This window comes from Calypte anna, chromosome 2, assembly GCF_003957555.1.
Source record: "Calypte anna isolate BGI_N300 chromosome 2, bCalAnn1_v1.p, whole genome shotgun sequence".
Lineage (NCBI taxonomy): Eukaryota > Metazoa > Chordata > Aves > Apodiformes > Trochilidae > Calypte > Calypte anna.
This window is the reverse complement of record NC_044245.1, coordinates 3,256,730-3,274,642: the sequence shown is the minus strand read 5'-3', so window position 1 is coordinate 3,274,642 and position 17,913 is coordinate 3,256,730. Positions and strand designations below refer to the sequence as shown.

The 17,913-nt window shown below is 42.0% G+C and overlaps 1 protein-coding gene across 5 annotated transcripts in view; it reads right to left on the bottom strand.

Moving 5' to 3' along the window:
• The window catches only part of OBSCN (obscurin, cytoskeletal calmodulin and titin-interacting RhoGEF), a 216,830-nt gene that overhangs the window by 110,575 nt on the left and 88,342 nt on the right, over nucleotides 1–17,913 (bottom strand). For all 5 annotated transcript variants that reach the window (XM_030445973.1, XM_030445974.1, XM_030445975.1 and 2 more), the window contains exons 39-44: nucleotides 16,755–17,021; nucleotides 15,511–15,777; nucleotides 13,962–14,225; nucleotides 12,985–13,251; nucleotides 11,921–12,184; nucleotides 8,370–8,633 (exon numbers count right to left, since the gene is read on the bottom strand). In XM_030445973.1, the coding sequence (XP_030301833.1) occupies nucleotides 8,370–8,633; nucleotides 11,921–12,184; nucleotides 12,985–13,251; nucleotides 13,962–14,225; nucleotides 15,511–15,777; nucleotides 16,755–17,021 (1,593 nt within the window). The remainder of the gene's footprint in view (nucleotides 1–8,369; nucleotides 8,634–11,920; nucleotides 12,185–12,984; nucleotides 13,252–13,961; nucleotides 14,226–15,510; nucleotides 15,778–16,754; nucleotides 17,022–17,913) is intronic.

The window sequence follows — 17,913 nt, the reverse complement described above, 5'->3', positions numbered from 1 at the left end:
TCAGCTACCAGGAGATTTTGCTGCTTCAGAAACAGACAACACCTACAATATGAATTTCCTTTGAGCCTTGACTTAGATCCTTCCCAGGGCTGGATTCTCTGAATGAATCTATCCTTCAGTTGATCTAACAAAGATCTCAAGAGTGAAGAGGTTGAAAATGCCACAGACAGATGGATCAGGAAGGTCACTGTCAGTAATATTCCAAGATTTGGAAGAAAGATATTCTTTTAAATATTTAAACCACATATCATGGGAAGTGTCCAGATGTTATGCTAAAGCATTGCTCTTTAAATTCTCCCCAGCCATAAAGCTAGAAAATATTTCTTCTGAGAACCCAAGGCTATGATGTGGCACTGGAAGATCAAAGTATCATCCTCTCCCATTCTCATTTAAAAAAATGATAAATATCCCAAGAGATCAGAGGAAGAAGAAAACACTTATAGGGGGAAAAAATCATATTCTTCAAGATATTTGTATTCAGTCTGTTTCTTTGCATCCTGGAGGGAATACAGAGCTTTAGGAGTCAGCTCCCACCACCTACCTTTCACATTTAAAGATGCCTTGCTTTCCTCATCCCCAGTATCACAGCTGTATTCTCCTGTATCTTCTAATTTCAGATTATGTATTAAAAGCTCTACCCAGCATTCCTTCTGCCTCATCTCATACTTCTGGCTGGGCTGCAGCTCCACTCCTCCTTTCTTCCATTCTACTGCAGCATTGGGTTTTGACAGCTCACAGAGGAGTGTGGCTGTGCTTCCTTCCTCTGACTCCTTATTTTGAAGGGGTTGCTTAAATGTGACAGGCAGTGCTGCAAAATTGGAGAAGGAAAGGTTTTTCAGAGTGGTTTGGTCCAGCAAGGACCCAATCCTAACACCATTCTTCAGAAATAGGTTATTCTGCTGATTCCACAAGCCTTGGGCTGCAGCTCTCTGTCTTGATAGAACATTTCTTGAGCTGTTCCATGAACAGATGCTTGAGAGAGTGGCCCAAAGAGTGGCCTGGTTCATATCCTGAAGGAGTCAGACATGTACAGAAATGTCTACACAATAACTGGGGATGCTTTAGTCAAAGACCACTGGGACACACTGAGACACATCCCCTTGTTCCTTATGCAATATTAAGCCAAGAGGGTTTTTTCCCCTTCAAGTCAAAGTTCTATCAACATTTCAAAGACCAATTTGACATTCAAAACACAAGACAGAGCAACACAGAGATGATGATAAAGTGATAAATGGGAGAGGAAATTCAGATTCCTGACAAGATCTTGCTCAGGAGGGTAGAAGGGGCAGAGATCCACTCAGGGGTTACACTTAGGGCTCAAAGCCTCAAGTAATAATGCAGCACTTTCACACTTTATAAAAATCCTCTATCCAGCAATTGCTGCATCTCTTATCATCCCAAGCAGATGTTACATCCACTGATATGCCTCCTGAAGCAATCAGCAACCCAAAATAACCATCAGCCTGCTTGGCTTACTTTCTGTTATCCATTACCATACTCCCTGCTCTCAGTGAGCAGGAGGGTTCATCCTGTTTTGCCATCATGGCAACATTTAATTGCTTTGATGCTGATTAATCACTCCAGATACTGCAAGCAGAATCTCTTTAAACTTGACCAGGTGACATGCTCAAGTGGAGCTTGTTTGCTGGCATGGACCAGCAGCAAAACAAATAAATGGCTTCAGGGAACACTGAAAGATGCTCCTTTCACTTCATCTCTACTGAGCCAAGGGTCAAGACTCTGCCTACCATGGACGGTGACCACTGCTGTTGTTTGCTGATGTCCAGAGTCACAGGTGTATTTTCCTGAATCATCCATCTCTAAGTCATAAATGACCAATTCAGCAGTGGAGCCCTGCTGGTTCATCTCATATTTCAGACCAGGGTAGAGGGTGGTATCTCCTTTCCTCCACTCTACCAGAGCTTTGGGTTTGGTAAGCTGACATCTCAGTGTTGCTGTGCCACCTTCTTCTGCCTCAGTGTTCTGAAGCTCTTGTTTAAAGAGTGCTGGCAGGGCTATAAAATAGAAATATAATTTGCAACATAGCACCGCTGAGGTTTGGGAAAGGGGAAGTAGAAAATGAAAACACCAAAGGAGCTTTTTTGGCAGATGTCTTGTAACCTGAATGCTCTATATTCAAGGTACAAGGTTATTTCCCTGAAGAAGTAATAGGAATATCTGCATAATGACAAGAAGTTGATTTCAAGAAGGTACCTTTGCCTTGAAGTGTATGGAATTTTAATATAATCTGTGCTCTTAAACTGCAGATTATTTTTCCTTCTATAAAAGCAGCCAACACATTGCCCTGATCACTGAAAAGTCAGCAGGGAGTTGGACGAGTTCAGATACCTCCATAGGGTAGGAGAGATCACAGTTATCCTGACAGTACCAGAGACAAAATACATTTAGTTCTGCTCTGCAAATCCCATTTTCTACCTGGTCACTGTATAGACCAAGCTCCATGTTATTCCATGCTCCATCCTTAGGAACCCAGCCAAGACTTCTCCATAAGTAAAACCAACATAGAGCTTTTACTTTCAAAATATATTGCAACCTTTTCCCTTCTTTTTTCTATTTTTAATTTTTTTTTTTACCATTGACTGTCAAAGTGGCAGTGGTCTGCTGATCTCCACACACACAGGTATAATCTCCAGTGTCCTCCACATCCAGCTCATGGATTATCAGTTTTGCAACAGCACCATCTTGGCTCATTTTATATTTCCTGCTGGCTTGGAGCACCTCCTGCCCTTTCTTCCACTCCACCACAGCAGGTTTACTCAGCTCACAGTGCAGAGCAGCTGTCCCATTTTCTACAGCTTCTAGGTCCTGCAGGTCTTTTTTGAATTCTGGAGGCAGTGCTGAAGAGCAAAAGAATTACCATAGTGTGAATACTCCTTAAAATCAGCTGGATGGGAGGATGCATGGTGTGCTGCTGATTCCTGATCCGTGTTAGTGGGACAAGATGGGAAAATCTCCCCCAGATTCACTGGACTTTGCATTAAGGCAAGGAAAGGGAGAAGGACCAACACAGCTGAGGAGGTTAAAAACCAACAGGCAACTTTTTTTCCCAATTCAAAGAGGAAGAAGCACATCAACAAATTCCAAAGGAACACAAAAACACAAGAAAACAAAGGGAATAATGGGAATAGGAAGGAAGAGTCAGGCAGGTCTAGGGTTGAGAGGACTTTAGTCCCAAGGAATACTTTACCATGCACTGTTAAGGAAGCTGTGGTGCTTTTCTCTCCACACACACAGGTATAATCTCCAGCATCATTCATGTCTAAATCATGAACCACCAGCTCCACAGCACAACCTTCCTGCCTCATGCTGTACTTGTTGCCTGGGGTGAGGACTTGGTGGCCCTTCTTCCACTGAACATGGGCAGATGCTTTGCTGAGCTCACAGTGCAACGTGGCCACTCCACCTTCTGCCTCTTCCTTGCTGCTCATTTCTTCTTGGAAAAACGGAGGCAGAGCTGAAGGATGCAGGTAAAAAGTGTTACCATATATATCTCCAGGGATGGGGGAGAGTAGGAAGTGACAGAGGAAAGTCGTGAGGAGGTTATGGGAAGGTGAGCATCAGAAGCAGAGAGGGAAGAGAAATGGAAAGATCCTAGTGGGAATACATTCCCAAATCTTTTTGGCTTTATGCTGGCTTCCTACAAGCAAAAACTCTCCTCAAGAGATTTACACCTGCTTTCTGCAAGATTCCACCTAAAAGTGAGACTATAATCTCTGAGCTCCTTAGTTTACACAGAAGTTGGTGTCTTCTACAAACTTTAGGCTCTTGTAGTCTTCTCCTACTCCCACACCACCGTTGCTGAGCTCTGACTGATGGCACAGCTCCTTACTCCTCATCATTATTCCTTCCTTGAGATACCCTTGGAAAGATGCAGCCAGGGCTCCCAGACTCTTCTTGACCCCAAAGAAAACCCCCCAGATGCTGATTCCTTCCATGCCTTCTTGTCTCAGACTTTCTCCACTAGCAACCATTTCAAGTCGTGTCCTTGAAAGAAACTTGGTTGACCTTAGTGCATGCCCCTCTATTAACTAAGTGGGATGATGGAATATTCCACCTGGTTTACAAGATCAGATACCTTAGGTCTCAAATTGAGTGTCTTCACTCCATAGCAGGACAGCAAAGCTCATCTTGCAGCTAAATCCAGACTAGAAACCAGGTTTAGCCTCCTGGATTTGGCACATTTCCCATCTCCAGCAGGGCTAAGCTGAAACCCCAAGTTTTGTTTGCACAGGGACTGCTTCTTGCCACAAAATAAGAGGAGAAGAATGTTGCAGAAAGAATTTATTCTTTCCTGCTTAGAAAATCTGTCTTCCTATGCATATCTATCTTTGTCAATTAGGACAGGGGTTATGGGCACAAAACCCAAGAAAAATATAACTCAGGAGAAAAGAAATTAGAACTAATGTAGTCCTGTTCTGGATACTGCTTTTTGTACCCTATGGACAATAAAATGGAAGGTATTGAGGTTGCTAGAAAGAAATGGCAAAGAATGAAGAGGTTTGTGTTTTAGGGAATAAATGCAGAAAAGGAAAAAGAATAGGGGGGTTACGTGTTAGGAAAGGAATGCCAGAAGGGAAAGATGAAAGGATAACAGGTTTATGTTTAAGGAAAGGGAAAGACAAAAAAAACTCAGCCTGCAAGTCATCAAAACCAGGGAGTGCTTTCAAGTGAATGGAACTTCAGTTAATAAAGTTGAACACATAGCCATGGAAAAGTGAACACCTTGGAGTAGAGGAAAAATTTCTCCAGTTATTAAGAAATAAGAAGCCAAAGTAGTTTTTACCCTGGACTCTTAAGACAGCTGTAGTCTGATGCTCTCCACACACACAGGTGTAGTCTCCTGCATCCTCCTCAGCTACTTCATGAATCACCAGCTCTGCCTTGGGCCCTTCCTGCCTCATTGTGTATTTTTCATTCATTCTGAGCATCCTCTGGTCCTTCCACCACTCCACCTGAGCAGCCTTGGTGAGCTCACAGTGCAGGGTGACATCTCCAGCTTCTTCTGCTTCCTGGTTCTTCAGCTCTTCCTTAAAGAGTGGTGGCAGAGCTGAAGGATGCAACATGGACAGATGGTCATCAGAATTCAAGTCCTAATTTCATTTTCATGCTTGGGATTTATTATTTTCCAGCCCATTAGAAACATGCTTAACTACAGCCAAGTTCAAAAGCTCTGAGCATCCTTCTTCAAGAGGGATGGGGTTTCACTTACCAGAAGGGATCAGTTCCCTAGGTGTCTGCTGGTTTTTCACAGTGAAAGAACAGTACAGGAAAATTTAGTTCATGGATCAACAGAACTCCAAACCAACACTGCTGGATACAGTGCTATTTTAACTACACAGCTATGATTTTTTTGGAGGCTGGTATTGTTGGTTTGGTTTTGGTTTTGCCCCACTTCCATGAAGTCAGACAGATTTTGAAATAAAGCTATTTCTAGTTTTAAACAGAAGTTTAAAGTGAAGTTTGAAACAGAAGTTTGAAGAGAAGTGATCACACGTAATAAGAATTTCAGTTTCTCCCCATTTCCCATTTTGGAAATCCAAACCCAAAGGCAACCAACAGAAAATAACCTTCAATAAAACTAATTATTAACCTTTCTCCATAAATTGGTCCATATCTCAGGAAAGCCTGAGAGGAGGGTCAGAAATTTTTGAGAAGAAATAGGGGGGACAAAACTGGGTCTCTTTGACCAAGTTGCTCAGAGCCAAGGACTGTTACTCCATAAAAAAAAAAAAAAATTACTCATTGATGATGGGAGAGCAGAGCATCTGGGAAAGAGGTTAATAATGTAATACAAGGATTTATTTCTGGATTGCTGTCTTAGGTGCTGTTATGATAAAGAGTACAACTGGTCATAACCCATGTTGCTGGGTTGTTTTTTTTTTTCTTTAATACCTGTCAAGGAGGTCCTGACCCCCACATATCAAGGTGTAGATCATTCAAGAAGGATCCTACTCTGAAATGGTAACTCTGACCTCATTCTGCATGTCTGGCTTGCTTAAAGAATCTGGTACCTCCAGGAGCACCTGTGGCCAGCACAGCAACATCTCCTCCTTCTGCTGCCCCAACCTCCTTTGGGTAATGCTTGAGGAGCAGAGGATCTGACAGATCCTATTTGTGTTTTTTGGGGGGAAAACTGTGGTTGGCTGCAGTGAACCATGGGGCTGAAGAGGGAAAAGAGCTAAAAAATGTCAAAAGAGGTGATTTGGACTGAAAGGCACATCTCATTTTCTCCTTTTAAAGAGGAACAGACTTATAATGGCCCCAAAATTTTCCCTGTTAGTCATTTCTCAGTAAGAATGAAGAGAAAGGGGAAAAGCAATGTCAAGTTACTGACCCAGGGCAGAGACAGCTGAATTTCAGACTGATAGCAATCTATAGAGCTATTTAAGAAATTTAATAAGGTCTTTTTACCATGAACTGATAAATTTGCTGTTGTCTTCTGGTCACCACACACACAGGTGTAATCTCCAGCATCTTTTACTTCTAGGCCATGAATAAGAAGCTCTGCAGTGGTGCCAGTCTGTCTCATTTGATATTTTTCACCTTCTTTGAGCACTTTGGAGCCTTTTTTCCACTGCACTGGAGCTTCCTTGCTTAATTCACAATGAAGAGAAACTGATGCTCCTTCTTGGACCTCTTCATTCTTCAGTTCTTCCTTGAAAATCACTGGCAGGGCTGGGAATGGAAAGTCAATAAGTAGTGTATTGAACCTAAGAACTCTGCATTTGCCATCAGCATCATGAATCCTCAAAGTTCAAACCTGACCAAGCCAGGGGCTTCATTTGTTGAGGCTGGGGCTGTCACTACAATGATCTGGAAAACTAAACCCAGCCAGGAACAGTAGGAAAAGGAATGCTGAGCAGACAGGTTGAAGTACAACAGGCTGGATGGATTCAAGAAGCAGTTTAAAGGATTTATCCCAAGGACACCCTGCATGGGGACAGGATGTCTGGTCTCACAGGAGCAGATCTGAGGCACTATGCCCTGCAGAGAGCAGTTTGTCTGCGTGGAAGAACAGCCCTATCCTCATCTCCCTTTTTAGAAACATCAGACCAAAATTGAACGTCGGAACAAGACGTTCTCCATTCCTGACCACAAATTAATTCCTAGGGAAAAAGCCCTAAAGCTGAGAGGTGAACACTTTGTGCAGCAATGGGATGTTTCAGAGAAGCAAAAAAAAAAATGAGCAATCATCTGCAAGATGAATTTACCATTCACTGTCAGAGAAGCTGTGGTGTGCTGGTCTCCACACACACAGGTGTAATCTCCTGCATCCTGCAGCTCCAGACCACAAATTTCCAGCTCAGCAAGGGTATTATCCTGCCTCATGATGTATTTTTCACTCGCCCTGAGTATTTGGTTCCCTTTCTTCCACGAGACAGCTGCAGCCTTGGTGAGCTGGCAGCGCAGAGTGGCTGCTTGGCTTTCCATGGCTTGCAGGTCCTTCAGTTCTTCTTTGAAAAGTGCAGGCAGGGCTGAAGGTGACAAAATGGACAGAGGACATTAAAAAGGACACGTGGCACACAGGTGATGGGGGGGGTGGAAGCACAGAAACAGAGAACATTTTAGGGTGGAATGAGTTTTGTTTCCTCATAATTCTGGGACATGGAACAAACAGGACAGAAACAGAAAACTTGGATGCAACCAGATCACAGATTCTAAAATATCCCAACAAATTCATCCACACACAAAGCAAGGAGCTGGTAGAGAGAAAACAGACACATGCACATGCTTTTTACCATGCACTGTCAAGGCAGCTGTTGTCTCCTGTTCTCCACACACACAAGTGTATTCTCCAGCATCTTTCATTTCTACTTCATGGATAAGCAGCTTCATGACTGTGCCTTCCTGCCTCATTTTGTACTTGTGGCTGGCCTGGAGCAAGCTGCTCCCCTTTCTCCACTCTACTGGAGCAACTTTGGTCAACTCACAGTGCAGAGCAGCTGTTTGACCTTCTGTCACCTCCTGGTCCTTGAGGATTTCCTTGATGCCTGCGGGCAGCACTGAGGATGCAACAAGCAGAGGGTTAACACAGAGCAGCAAAAGCAGCTTCCAGGTGAGGGGTGGAGGATGGAGAGACAAAGATAACAGTGGGGAGTGGTCCTCAGGTCTGATCTCACATCTACGTTAGGGATCAGGTCCTAAAACCACTTTGTATATGCAATAGGGGTGATGGGGTTTCCACTTAAATCACAAAATGCAAGTTAATTCTTATGCCTCTCAGAGTCAGGCTCAGAGGAGCTATGGAGAGATAAGAATGAACACGAAGGAAAAAAAGAAACACTAAAAGCAAAATACTAAAACCAGCAGCTCAGTAATGAGGATGGGGAGGTGAAGTTGGTTATTACCATGTACAGCTAAGGAAGCTGTGGACTGCTCCTCCCCACAGACACAGGTATAGTCACCAGCATCACTCTCATCTACATCATGGATCACCAGCTCTGCAGTGACATCCTTCTGCCTCATTTTGTATTTCTCACTAGGTCTGAGGACTCTTTGTCCTTTTTTCCACTCCACTGAAGCAGTCTTGGTCAGCTCACAGCGCAGAGTGACTGCTTCACCCTCCATGGCCTCCTCATTTCTTAGCTCTTCTTTGAAGAGAGCAGGAAGGGCTGAGGAACAGAGGAGTAAATATTTTCATGACAAGCAGTTCTTGGCCACCAAAAAAAAAAAAAAAAAAGTGAACCTGGCATTTACCAATATTTATCCATGCTTATTTATTGATAAGAGGATCATCCTACAGAAAGGGGATATGGATTTGTGTCATAGATACAAAAGAATCTTATACAGTGGGTAAATTTACTGACTGGGCTAGAGGTGTAGTGAGAATGAGCAGCAGGAATGAGAAAATATCATGCATGGTCAAAACTGAAATATTATCAGCCCAGGATATTGGAAAAAAAAAAAAAGTTCCACCATGATCAGGAAAAAAAAGGCAACAGAAAAAATGAAAAAAATTACCTTACATGTTAAGGATTGGACTCGATGGTCTCTGAGGTCCCTTCCAACCCAGCCAATTCTATGACTCTATGATTCTAAGGATTCAAAGTTTTAGAAGAAGGATGAAAAGCAGCCTGAGAGAGACTTCTTGAAAGTGCTTGGGTAACAATAAAAAGGAAAAAAGACAACATCTCCATTGTGTAAATCTGCTATGAGACAGAACCAAGATGTTCAGCTCTACTACACCTCATCATCCCTTCTGGAACAACTGATAGACTCATTCAGAGCACAGGAATGAGGTAATCCGGATTGTGGGAGCAGTAGGATGGGACTATGTCTGATAAATCCTTGGAATGGGGTGGAAACCACTTTTAGATATAGACTAGACATAAGAGAAGAGAATGTCCAATTCCTGACCCTGACCAGATAGAAATAAATATTTGAGAATACAAATGTGGAGGATGTTTGGGCAGATGATAATGAATAATGAAGATAATGAAGCAGGAGAGCTCCTGGTTTGTTTTTTTTTTTATACAGAAAATGCTGCAGATGAGGAAAAGGAAATTCTGCAGGCAATAAAAAAGAAGGCTTCAATATTTCAAGAACTGTTACTAATGATTAAGCAGAAACAAGCTTGAAGGACAAGGTGGTTTAAGAAAGTAGAAAACTTTTCAAATGCACAGTAATATGGGAATAATTACAGAGACTATGTCACTCCAAAGATCATCAGGAAAAAACTGCTTAATTCTTTTTAATTTCTTCAATGTCCTGAAAATCTAGAGGTCCAGAAAATGTGGGAGGTTTAGCTGAGCATAAGAGAAATGCTACAGAATACAGAACCAGGTGGGCCAAGTTCCTTGGGTATCTCAAGAAGGTACAGGGCAGTTTCTCATTCCTGAGCTCTGCCATCTCATGGACAAAGAGATCAAAAATGAAAGAGGGGCTACAAGGGGCAAAATGATGCTGATACCAAATGTGGTGAGATCACTCCCACTCCAGGACCTTTCCATGTCCTTGGTTCCCAGTTGATTTGAGGCTTCTGGCTGTATCAGAACATCAGCATGCAAAGCCCAGGACACTTGGCCAGCCTGAGCCAGAAAAAAGCAAAAATACAGGGAAACAAAAAGGGAGGAGTTGGATTACCAGCTTTCTGGAACATAAATTGGTGGTTGGTAGCATGGGGAAAGATTAAGTGCTTTTTCCTTTTTCTTCTTTAATATTAAAAGGTAATAATAGCCAAGAAAGCAATAGGAATTCTAACAAGGATAAGAAAACAACAAATTAGAGAACATTTAAATAATCTTTCCAATGGATGTTGGTGTGATGAAATTTGTCCTGGAATACTTCAAGTACATGCTCAACCAGTATCAGGCATTACCAGTTACACTGGAGAAATCAAAGATAACGGGTGATGCTCCAAAAATGTGCTGGAAAAAAAAATGGAAACTGAGGTGGAAAAGATCTCACAGATTGAGAATGGACTCATTTAGTTCTCAGTGTGTAAACTAGAAGTCTAAGTTCCCAGGAAAGTGAAGAAAGACACAGACAAAGTCAATGGACCCAACAGAACTACTCAGCTGGGTGTCTCCCTGGCTTCCATCCATTAGATGTCCACTGGCAACAACAGGAATTTAGGAACTCTCACCAGTCTTGATCTACAAGATCAGGTATAGATTTACAGTCTATATACATTTATATATAAGATATACAGTCTGCATACATTTATTTATAAGATTTACAGTCCTTGCCTTGGAAAAAAGGAGGAGAGGGGGGTAGCAGAGAGAGAATCCAAGGCCACTTCAGGTTAGCTTTAATTATCTGAAAATTTTCCCTTTCATCCCACTTCAGTCTGGCAAAGCCTCAGATGGAGCACTGTGAGCTGCTTTTGGAACATCTAAAAAGATGTGGATTAATTGGAAATGATCCAGAAAGCAACAAAGATGAGATGAAGTCTACAAAACATGACCTGTGAAGAAATGGTGAGAGGAATTGCCTATTTCTGAAATCGCCTATTTCAGAAAAAAACACAGAAAGAAGACATGAAAAGTTCTCAAATCTTTCACAAGAGGGAAAGCAGCAAATATCTCCTCATACCTACAAGACATTGGACAAGAAGTAAGGAAATAAACCAGCTCTAGAAAGATTTCTCGTGAAATTAGGCAGAAATTTCTGGAAATATTGATGGCAAGGCAATGAAATGAGTTTCCAGGGAAAATCTAAGTTCCTCAGCACTGGGATGAGGCTAGGTAGGTGTGTTGGTGAGTTGGGGCTCAAGGATGGACCAGTAGAGATCCATTCCAAGTCTATTTCCCATTATTAAACTGGAAGGTCAAGACTGAAGCCATCTTGTTTTATTAGAAAATATCAAGTCTGGGTAGTAAGAAATCAGCTCTTTGACCTACTGAATTCCCAGGTGAGAAAGATGGTGAAACTTTGTCATTGGGCTATATTAATAATGGAAATAAAGTTTCCACTCAAGGAAAGTTTGTGGATGAGTTTGGCTGAGGACTGTGAAATACCCTCACACCATAATGCTGACTACTCTACAATACCAGAATAGAAACCACACGATCCTTGGTCACAGTTAGATTAAAATATTGCATTCAGTGAAGTTGTGTGTGCAGAAGTCTGAATTTTCCTGCTGTTCCATTGCTGTAGCTTGTAGTGAACATAAGTAAAACAGGAAAAAAAATAAAGAAATGGAAACACATGGAATCCTCCAGCTTTTAGTGTGGTGTAAAGAAGTACAGGCATGCACCAGGGAGAGGAATGGAGAAGAACAGGGGAAAAACATTATTGTCATGGAATGGAGCTACAATTCTGGTTAGATAAAAATGACAGTAAACCCAAGAAAATCCACTACTGACAGAATTAATTAAAGAAAGAACTCGTTGAGTGTCAGTACTGAGGCTTTCAGAAGAAACATCACAGGGAAACATCTCATCCCTCTTTTCTTTACCATGCACAGTCAATGCTGCTGTTGTCCTCTCCTCTCCACACACACAGGTGTACTCCCCAGCATCCTTGACTTCTAAAGCATGGATCAGCAGCTGTGCTGTAGAACCTTCCTGCCTCATGGTGTATTTTTCACTTGATTTGAGCACTTTGTGTTTCTTTTTCCACTCCACAGGGGCAGCCTTAGACAGCTCACACTGGAGCATGGCTGTTCCACCTTCTGGGGCTTCTTCATCCTTCAGCTCTTCCTTGAAGTGTGCAGGCAAGGCTGAGGAGTTCAAAATGAGCAGAATATGTGACCATGGCAGCTATTCAAGTAACTATTTCTCTGTGGGCTGTCAAGCACATGGGACAAGCAAAGCCTACCCTGATCAAGTAGGGTCGAGACCATCAAAAGGGTGACTTTGGAAAGCTGGAAATCAACTCAGTCCTAAATTGGAGCTTTTTTTATGATGTTGTCTATGGCATGACATGGAGCACTACACCAGTGTCAACTTTTTCAGGTTCTGCAAGACTGAGCCCTACTTGCTTTGGGTGTTTCCTACCACAATGGAAAATAAAGCCTAACTAGTGTCTCTAAGTTCTACTGGAAAGCAAATAACTGCTAAAAAAGTCCATAAATGAAACCACATCTGAAGCATCAATCTCACTTTTCCACAAGATTCCTCCTCAGATAGTGGTCTAGCAGGAGCTGACCATCAAATTATTCTGAAACACTGAAACCTGTATCAAAAAGATCCCACTCCCAAATGGAAATATTCTCAATATCATTACAACCAGTAACACAACAATACCATTTCCTTTCTTTTTAGGAACTACTACTGAACATGAGCATCAAAGAAATGAGTTGGAGCCAAGATGAACATGTGAAACTTTTGCAACAAACCATTAACCTGATCCAGGGCATTTGGGCATTTGTGTCAAAGTTTTCTAAACTCACCAGAAACGGGGCTACAATTGCAAAGCTAAAACATCCATTATGTTAAATAAACCTGGTTGAAAAAAACAATCCCCTTGATTTGTTATATTTTTCTTTTTTATATAAATATATTATTTTAATTTTTTTACCATTGACTCTAAGCGTAGCGGTGGTTTCCTGCTCTCCATAACAGCAAGTGTAATCTCCAGCATCTGTCAGATCTAAATCCTGGATCACCAGCTCAGTGACTGTGCCCTCACATCTCATGGTGAATTTGTCATTTGGCTCCAGGGTTTTGTCTCCTCTTCTCCATCCCACGGCAGCTGAGGGCTTGTTCAGTTCACAGCAGAAAGTGGCTGTGCCCTTTTCCGTGGCTTCCACGTCCTTCAGCTCTTTCTTAAAATGTGGAGGAAGGGCTGAAGATCACAGGTGAAGAGAGAAATAGTGTGTCTTGACTGCTCCACTGGAATAAAAACCCTTTAATCTCTAATCATTTTAGACTATACAGTATTGAAGAGGCAAATGATGATTCCTGGGGCATCCTTGCCTTGTGCTATGCAACCACTCAGCATGTCACAAATGATTTGGAAACCAGTGGTATAAAACCATAATTTCAGCACTGGAAGGTGGGCTTTAAAAGCATTTGATAATAGAATAAGAGTAAGCTGATCCCAAGATTTCAAGGAACTCTGCACAGCACTGTCTTAAGACCAGATGAACAATTAAAATGAGAAATATTCTTTAAAATTCCAGGCTGCAATGGGTCAGCTTCACCTGCTTTCCTCAGCTGATATCATAAAAAGAGAACTTTCAATGCCACTCAAGAAAAGCAAGTGAAATCTCAGTCATATGGCTTCAGAAATTAATTAATAGAATTCTGATAGTGCTACCTATGACTTCACTGAATTCCTCACCATCTGCTTCCAGAGGCCATTACCATGAAAGAACAGGGACAGAAAAGATTGTATGGTGCTACTTCTCATCCCTAAAAGGACTTTCAAGTAAAAGATATTCCCAGATACACCTGTCATAGCAATTCAAAACATTAGATGGGATCAAGACCAGTTACTGATCCCCTAGGAGATGACAGATGAAGAAAGCAGAAAATCCCTATTAAATATTTTACCATGCACCGTCAGGGATGCAGTAGATGTCTTGTCCCCACACACACACGTGTAATCTCCTGCATCTTCTTCCTCCAGGCTATGGATTGTCAGCTCAGCAATGGTATCCTTCAGCCTCATTTTATACTTCTCACTAGGCTCGAGCACCTTCTGCCCTTTCCTCCACCCCACCTGAGTGGGTTTGGTGAGCTCACACTGCAGAACAGCCGTCCCGTTTTCTGGGGCTTCCACATTGAGAAGTTCCTTTTGGAACAGGGCAGGCAAAGCTACAGGATGTAATATAAACAGAGAGTCCATTAAACCATTAACCAGGCCTTGAGGAAATGCAGGACTAAGTCCTGAGGCCAGTCCTTCTCTATGAGAGGAAAACAAAACATATATTCTGGAAAATTGCATCTATCAGAAACCTACTGCAAGATGTTCAAGTTGCCACCATCTAACTCTGAGGCTGACTTATGCAGCATCCTCCTTGTTTCTCAGCAGACCTCTCTACCTATTTCAGTCTGAAATCAGCTGCCCTGGACATTAATGACCTGACTTTTGATCTAAAGTCATTGTCCCAAATGATGGCACTGCTAGCTGGAGATCTCTACCTTTCCCAACACCATAACTTATCTTTCTCATTCATAAAAGAAAAAAAAAAAAAGATAACTTCAGGTGCACTTCTAAGCCCTGATTTCCAAGGACGTAATGGCTCTAATATCATGAATACAGTTTGTTTGGTTTTTTTAATTCAGCATTCAACAAATTCTATTGTGCTGTGCCACCAAAGTAAAAAGGAAGAGACCTGCACAAGGAGGAAAAGTCCAGAGGAGAGGAGGAACCTCCAGCTGGGAGAAAGAAGAGGAAGCAAAAGCATGCAGAAAATCTGAGAAGAGAGTTTGGCCTCCCCAGTTTTGCTTCTCTCCCTAGAAGCATCTTATCCTTAAGATATATCTCAAATAAAAGCTATACTTTTATCTGTTAGAACTATATATGAGGGACAACTAAAGCTTGTCATTATATACTGTGGCAGAGAGAGGGACAGAAGCTCCCTAAATCATCACCTGCAGAATAAGGCTTTGGGGTTTTTATTGGAAAGCACTATTTCCTCAGCAGAATATATCACAGTCCCACAAAGGTGGAGGACAGTTTTTCATCCCTGAATGGGGAAATCCCTCACTAACCCAACTCAGTGTTTTTAAAAACCATTCCTTTAAGTTAAGCACCCAGATCTGCTGACACCAATGGGGCAGATGGACAAAGCCTCTGAGAACAAGCTTGGTGCTGGAGGTTTGCTCAGTTTTGGCCCTCCATACAAGTGCTTTTCCCACTTCTGAAAAGTGAAGGCTAAGATGAGAAATTCTCTCTTGACTGTCCTGCAAAACTACTGGGTTTAAACTGGCGGAGAGATGGGAGTCAAACTAACTGGGAGATGGGATGAAACTCAGACAGCAAAGCCAGAAAACACTGCAGAACCTAAAACACCAAAGCAAAGTGGGGGAGAGACCTCTGAGAGAAAAGGGATCTCCCTGAGACACTGCTATCAGAGCAGAGAACAACTTTTTTTACCATGGACTGTCAAGACAGCTGAGGTCTTCTGATCCCCACACACACAGGTGTATTCTCCTGTATCTTCTACCACCAGATCCCGGATCACCAGCTCAGCAGAGGTATCTTCTTGTCTCATCCTATACTTTTCACTTGGTTTCAGTGGCTTGTCCCCTTTTTTCCACTCCACGGGGACACCAACCTTGCTGAGCTCACAGTGCAGAGTGGCTGTTGCCCCATCTGTGGCTTCTCTGTTCTTCAGTCCCTCTTTGAAAAATGCAGGCAAAGCTGAAGGACAGCAAGGTGAGCAGTGAGATGCAATGCTCCCAAGAGTTAAAAATACACAAGGATACTTCCTTATCCTTTTCCCTCCTATCCTGACCTGAATAATCAACGTAAGAACTTAAATCCTCAACTGTTTCTCTGAATCAGTATGAAGAAAGAAATGTTGCCACCAGGAAAGGATTCAATGCTTGAAGTAATGATAGAGATTTTACAAGTATTCAGGGTAGCAAACCAACACAGACAAAAGAAGAAAAAACTTTTTTTTTTTTTTCTGGGAAAATTCAAGGAGAGAAAAGAATAATTTGAAATTTCTGAAAAAAAAAAAAAAAAACCGGTTTCCTCATGTGACTTTTTTTTTTTTAACTATAACACACTATTTCACACACTTAAGCAAATGGAAAGACATCATCAATCAAAACTGAAACACTGGAGTTTCACTGTAAACATTAGTTTGAAATGAAATGGCTCATTTCAATACATGGTGGGAAAATAACCATTTTCACCTGAACTGACATATTCTTTCAAACATGCCCCAGTTGCAGTAAAAATCAAAGTTCTCCCTAGGAACCATCATTCTTCATAAGGTTTGCCCTTGCTTTACACAGAAGAGTAACTGAATGCAATGATAAGTGCCCAATGTGTATAAAAACTCCTTTAATATGGGGTATGGCAGTAAGACTGCAAGGTGTAACCTAAGCTTTGGGTACTTTATGAAACTTTAAAATCCCTAAGTCATACTCCCTTCAAGATAACACATTTTATTGGGTTTGAGCCCACTGGGGAGCCTAATAAAGGAAATTTCAGGGTCCTTTAAGTGATGGACCTTGATGGATCTCCTTGTGGGATGCCAGTGGGAGCACCACCAACACCAGTGAGGTGTGGATAAGGGTCTGGCAGATGGAAGGAGATGGTAGGGCACCCAGGAACAGAGAAAACAGGTGAGTTACTTTTATCAAACATCTTGTTTTGTTTTGGTTTACCATGGACTGTTAAAACTGCCACAGTCTGCTGATCTCCACACACACAGGAATAACTCCCAGCATCCTTCATGTCTAGATTTTGGATTATAAGCTCAGCAACGACTCCTTCCCGTCTCATTTTGTACTTTTCACTTGATCTGAGGGTCTTGAAGCCCTTCTTCCACTCCACGCTAGCCGCAGCCTTGTTCAGCTCACAGCTCAGAGAGACACTTTTACTTTCTGTGGCATCTTCATCTCTCAGTTCCTTGGTGAAAAGAGCAGGCAGGACTGCAGAGCAAATGCAACAGGGACACAGCATCAAAGCTGAGAAAATCTGACCCATGATCTACTCCCTCACTCCTCTGATCTCCCTGTCTCAGAAGCCACAAGGCCACCTTCACAGTCCAGGGTTTTGTTCCCACCTCTACCATGTCAAAAGAGATTTCAGCCTGATCTTCACTATTTTTTATTTCTTCTTTTTTTTTGGTCCTCATGCTTTAAAACTTGCTTGAAAAGCAAGTCAGCCTCTCTGCACATTTAGTTGACAAACCTGCCTGTCCTTTATTTTATATGCCATAAAATCCAAGGGGTAAAATTAGAGATACTTAAATAGGATCCCCAGGGCACTGTGTTTCCCTTCTGAAAGTACAGCAGCTCCACAAAGAGTGCCTGATTCATGGCAAAAAGAAGGCAGACCCTTAAACCAGAACAGTTACATACGTGCTGTCAGCTTTCTGCAGAGATAAAGTACATGCTTTGGAAGAGTTAAATCAGAATTAGTAAAAAAGAGTTGGGAAAAGCAGGAGCATTTCAAGGCAATTTTTCATTAAGAAAGTCATTCTGTAGCATCACACGTTGAGGAAAACTCCTCCCTTGAGGAATAACAGGTGTAACAGCCTAAGCTACAGAAAATAAATATTATTCCCACTTTTAGGTCAATCCCTAGGGGAAAGCTTTTAAACAAGAAACTTATGTTGAGTTGAGAACCTGTTCTGTGAGAATATCAGACCAGGCCCAAACATCATAGCTCCTGGGAAGACAAATCAAGAGGCCATCAGGTGAAAGGAGAAAGAGATGAGGAAAACAGGAGAGAAAAATTAATCAGCAGGAGGGAGGATGGAAAGTTTAAGAAGAGCAGATGAAAGAGGGGAGGGGAAAAAAAAAAGGAAGAGAGGTTGGA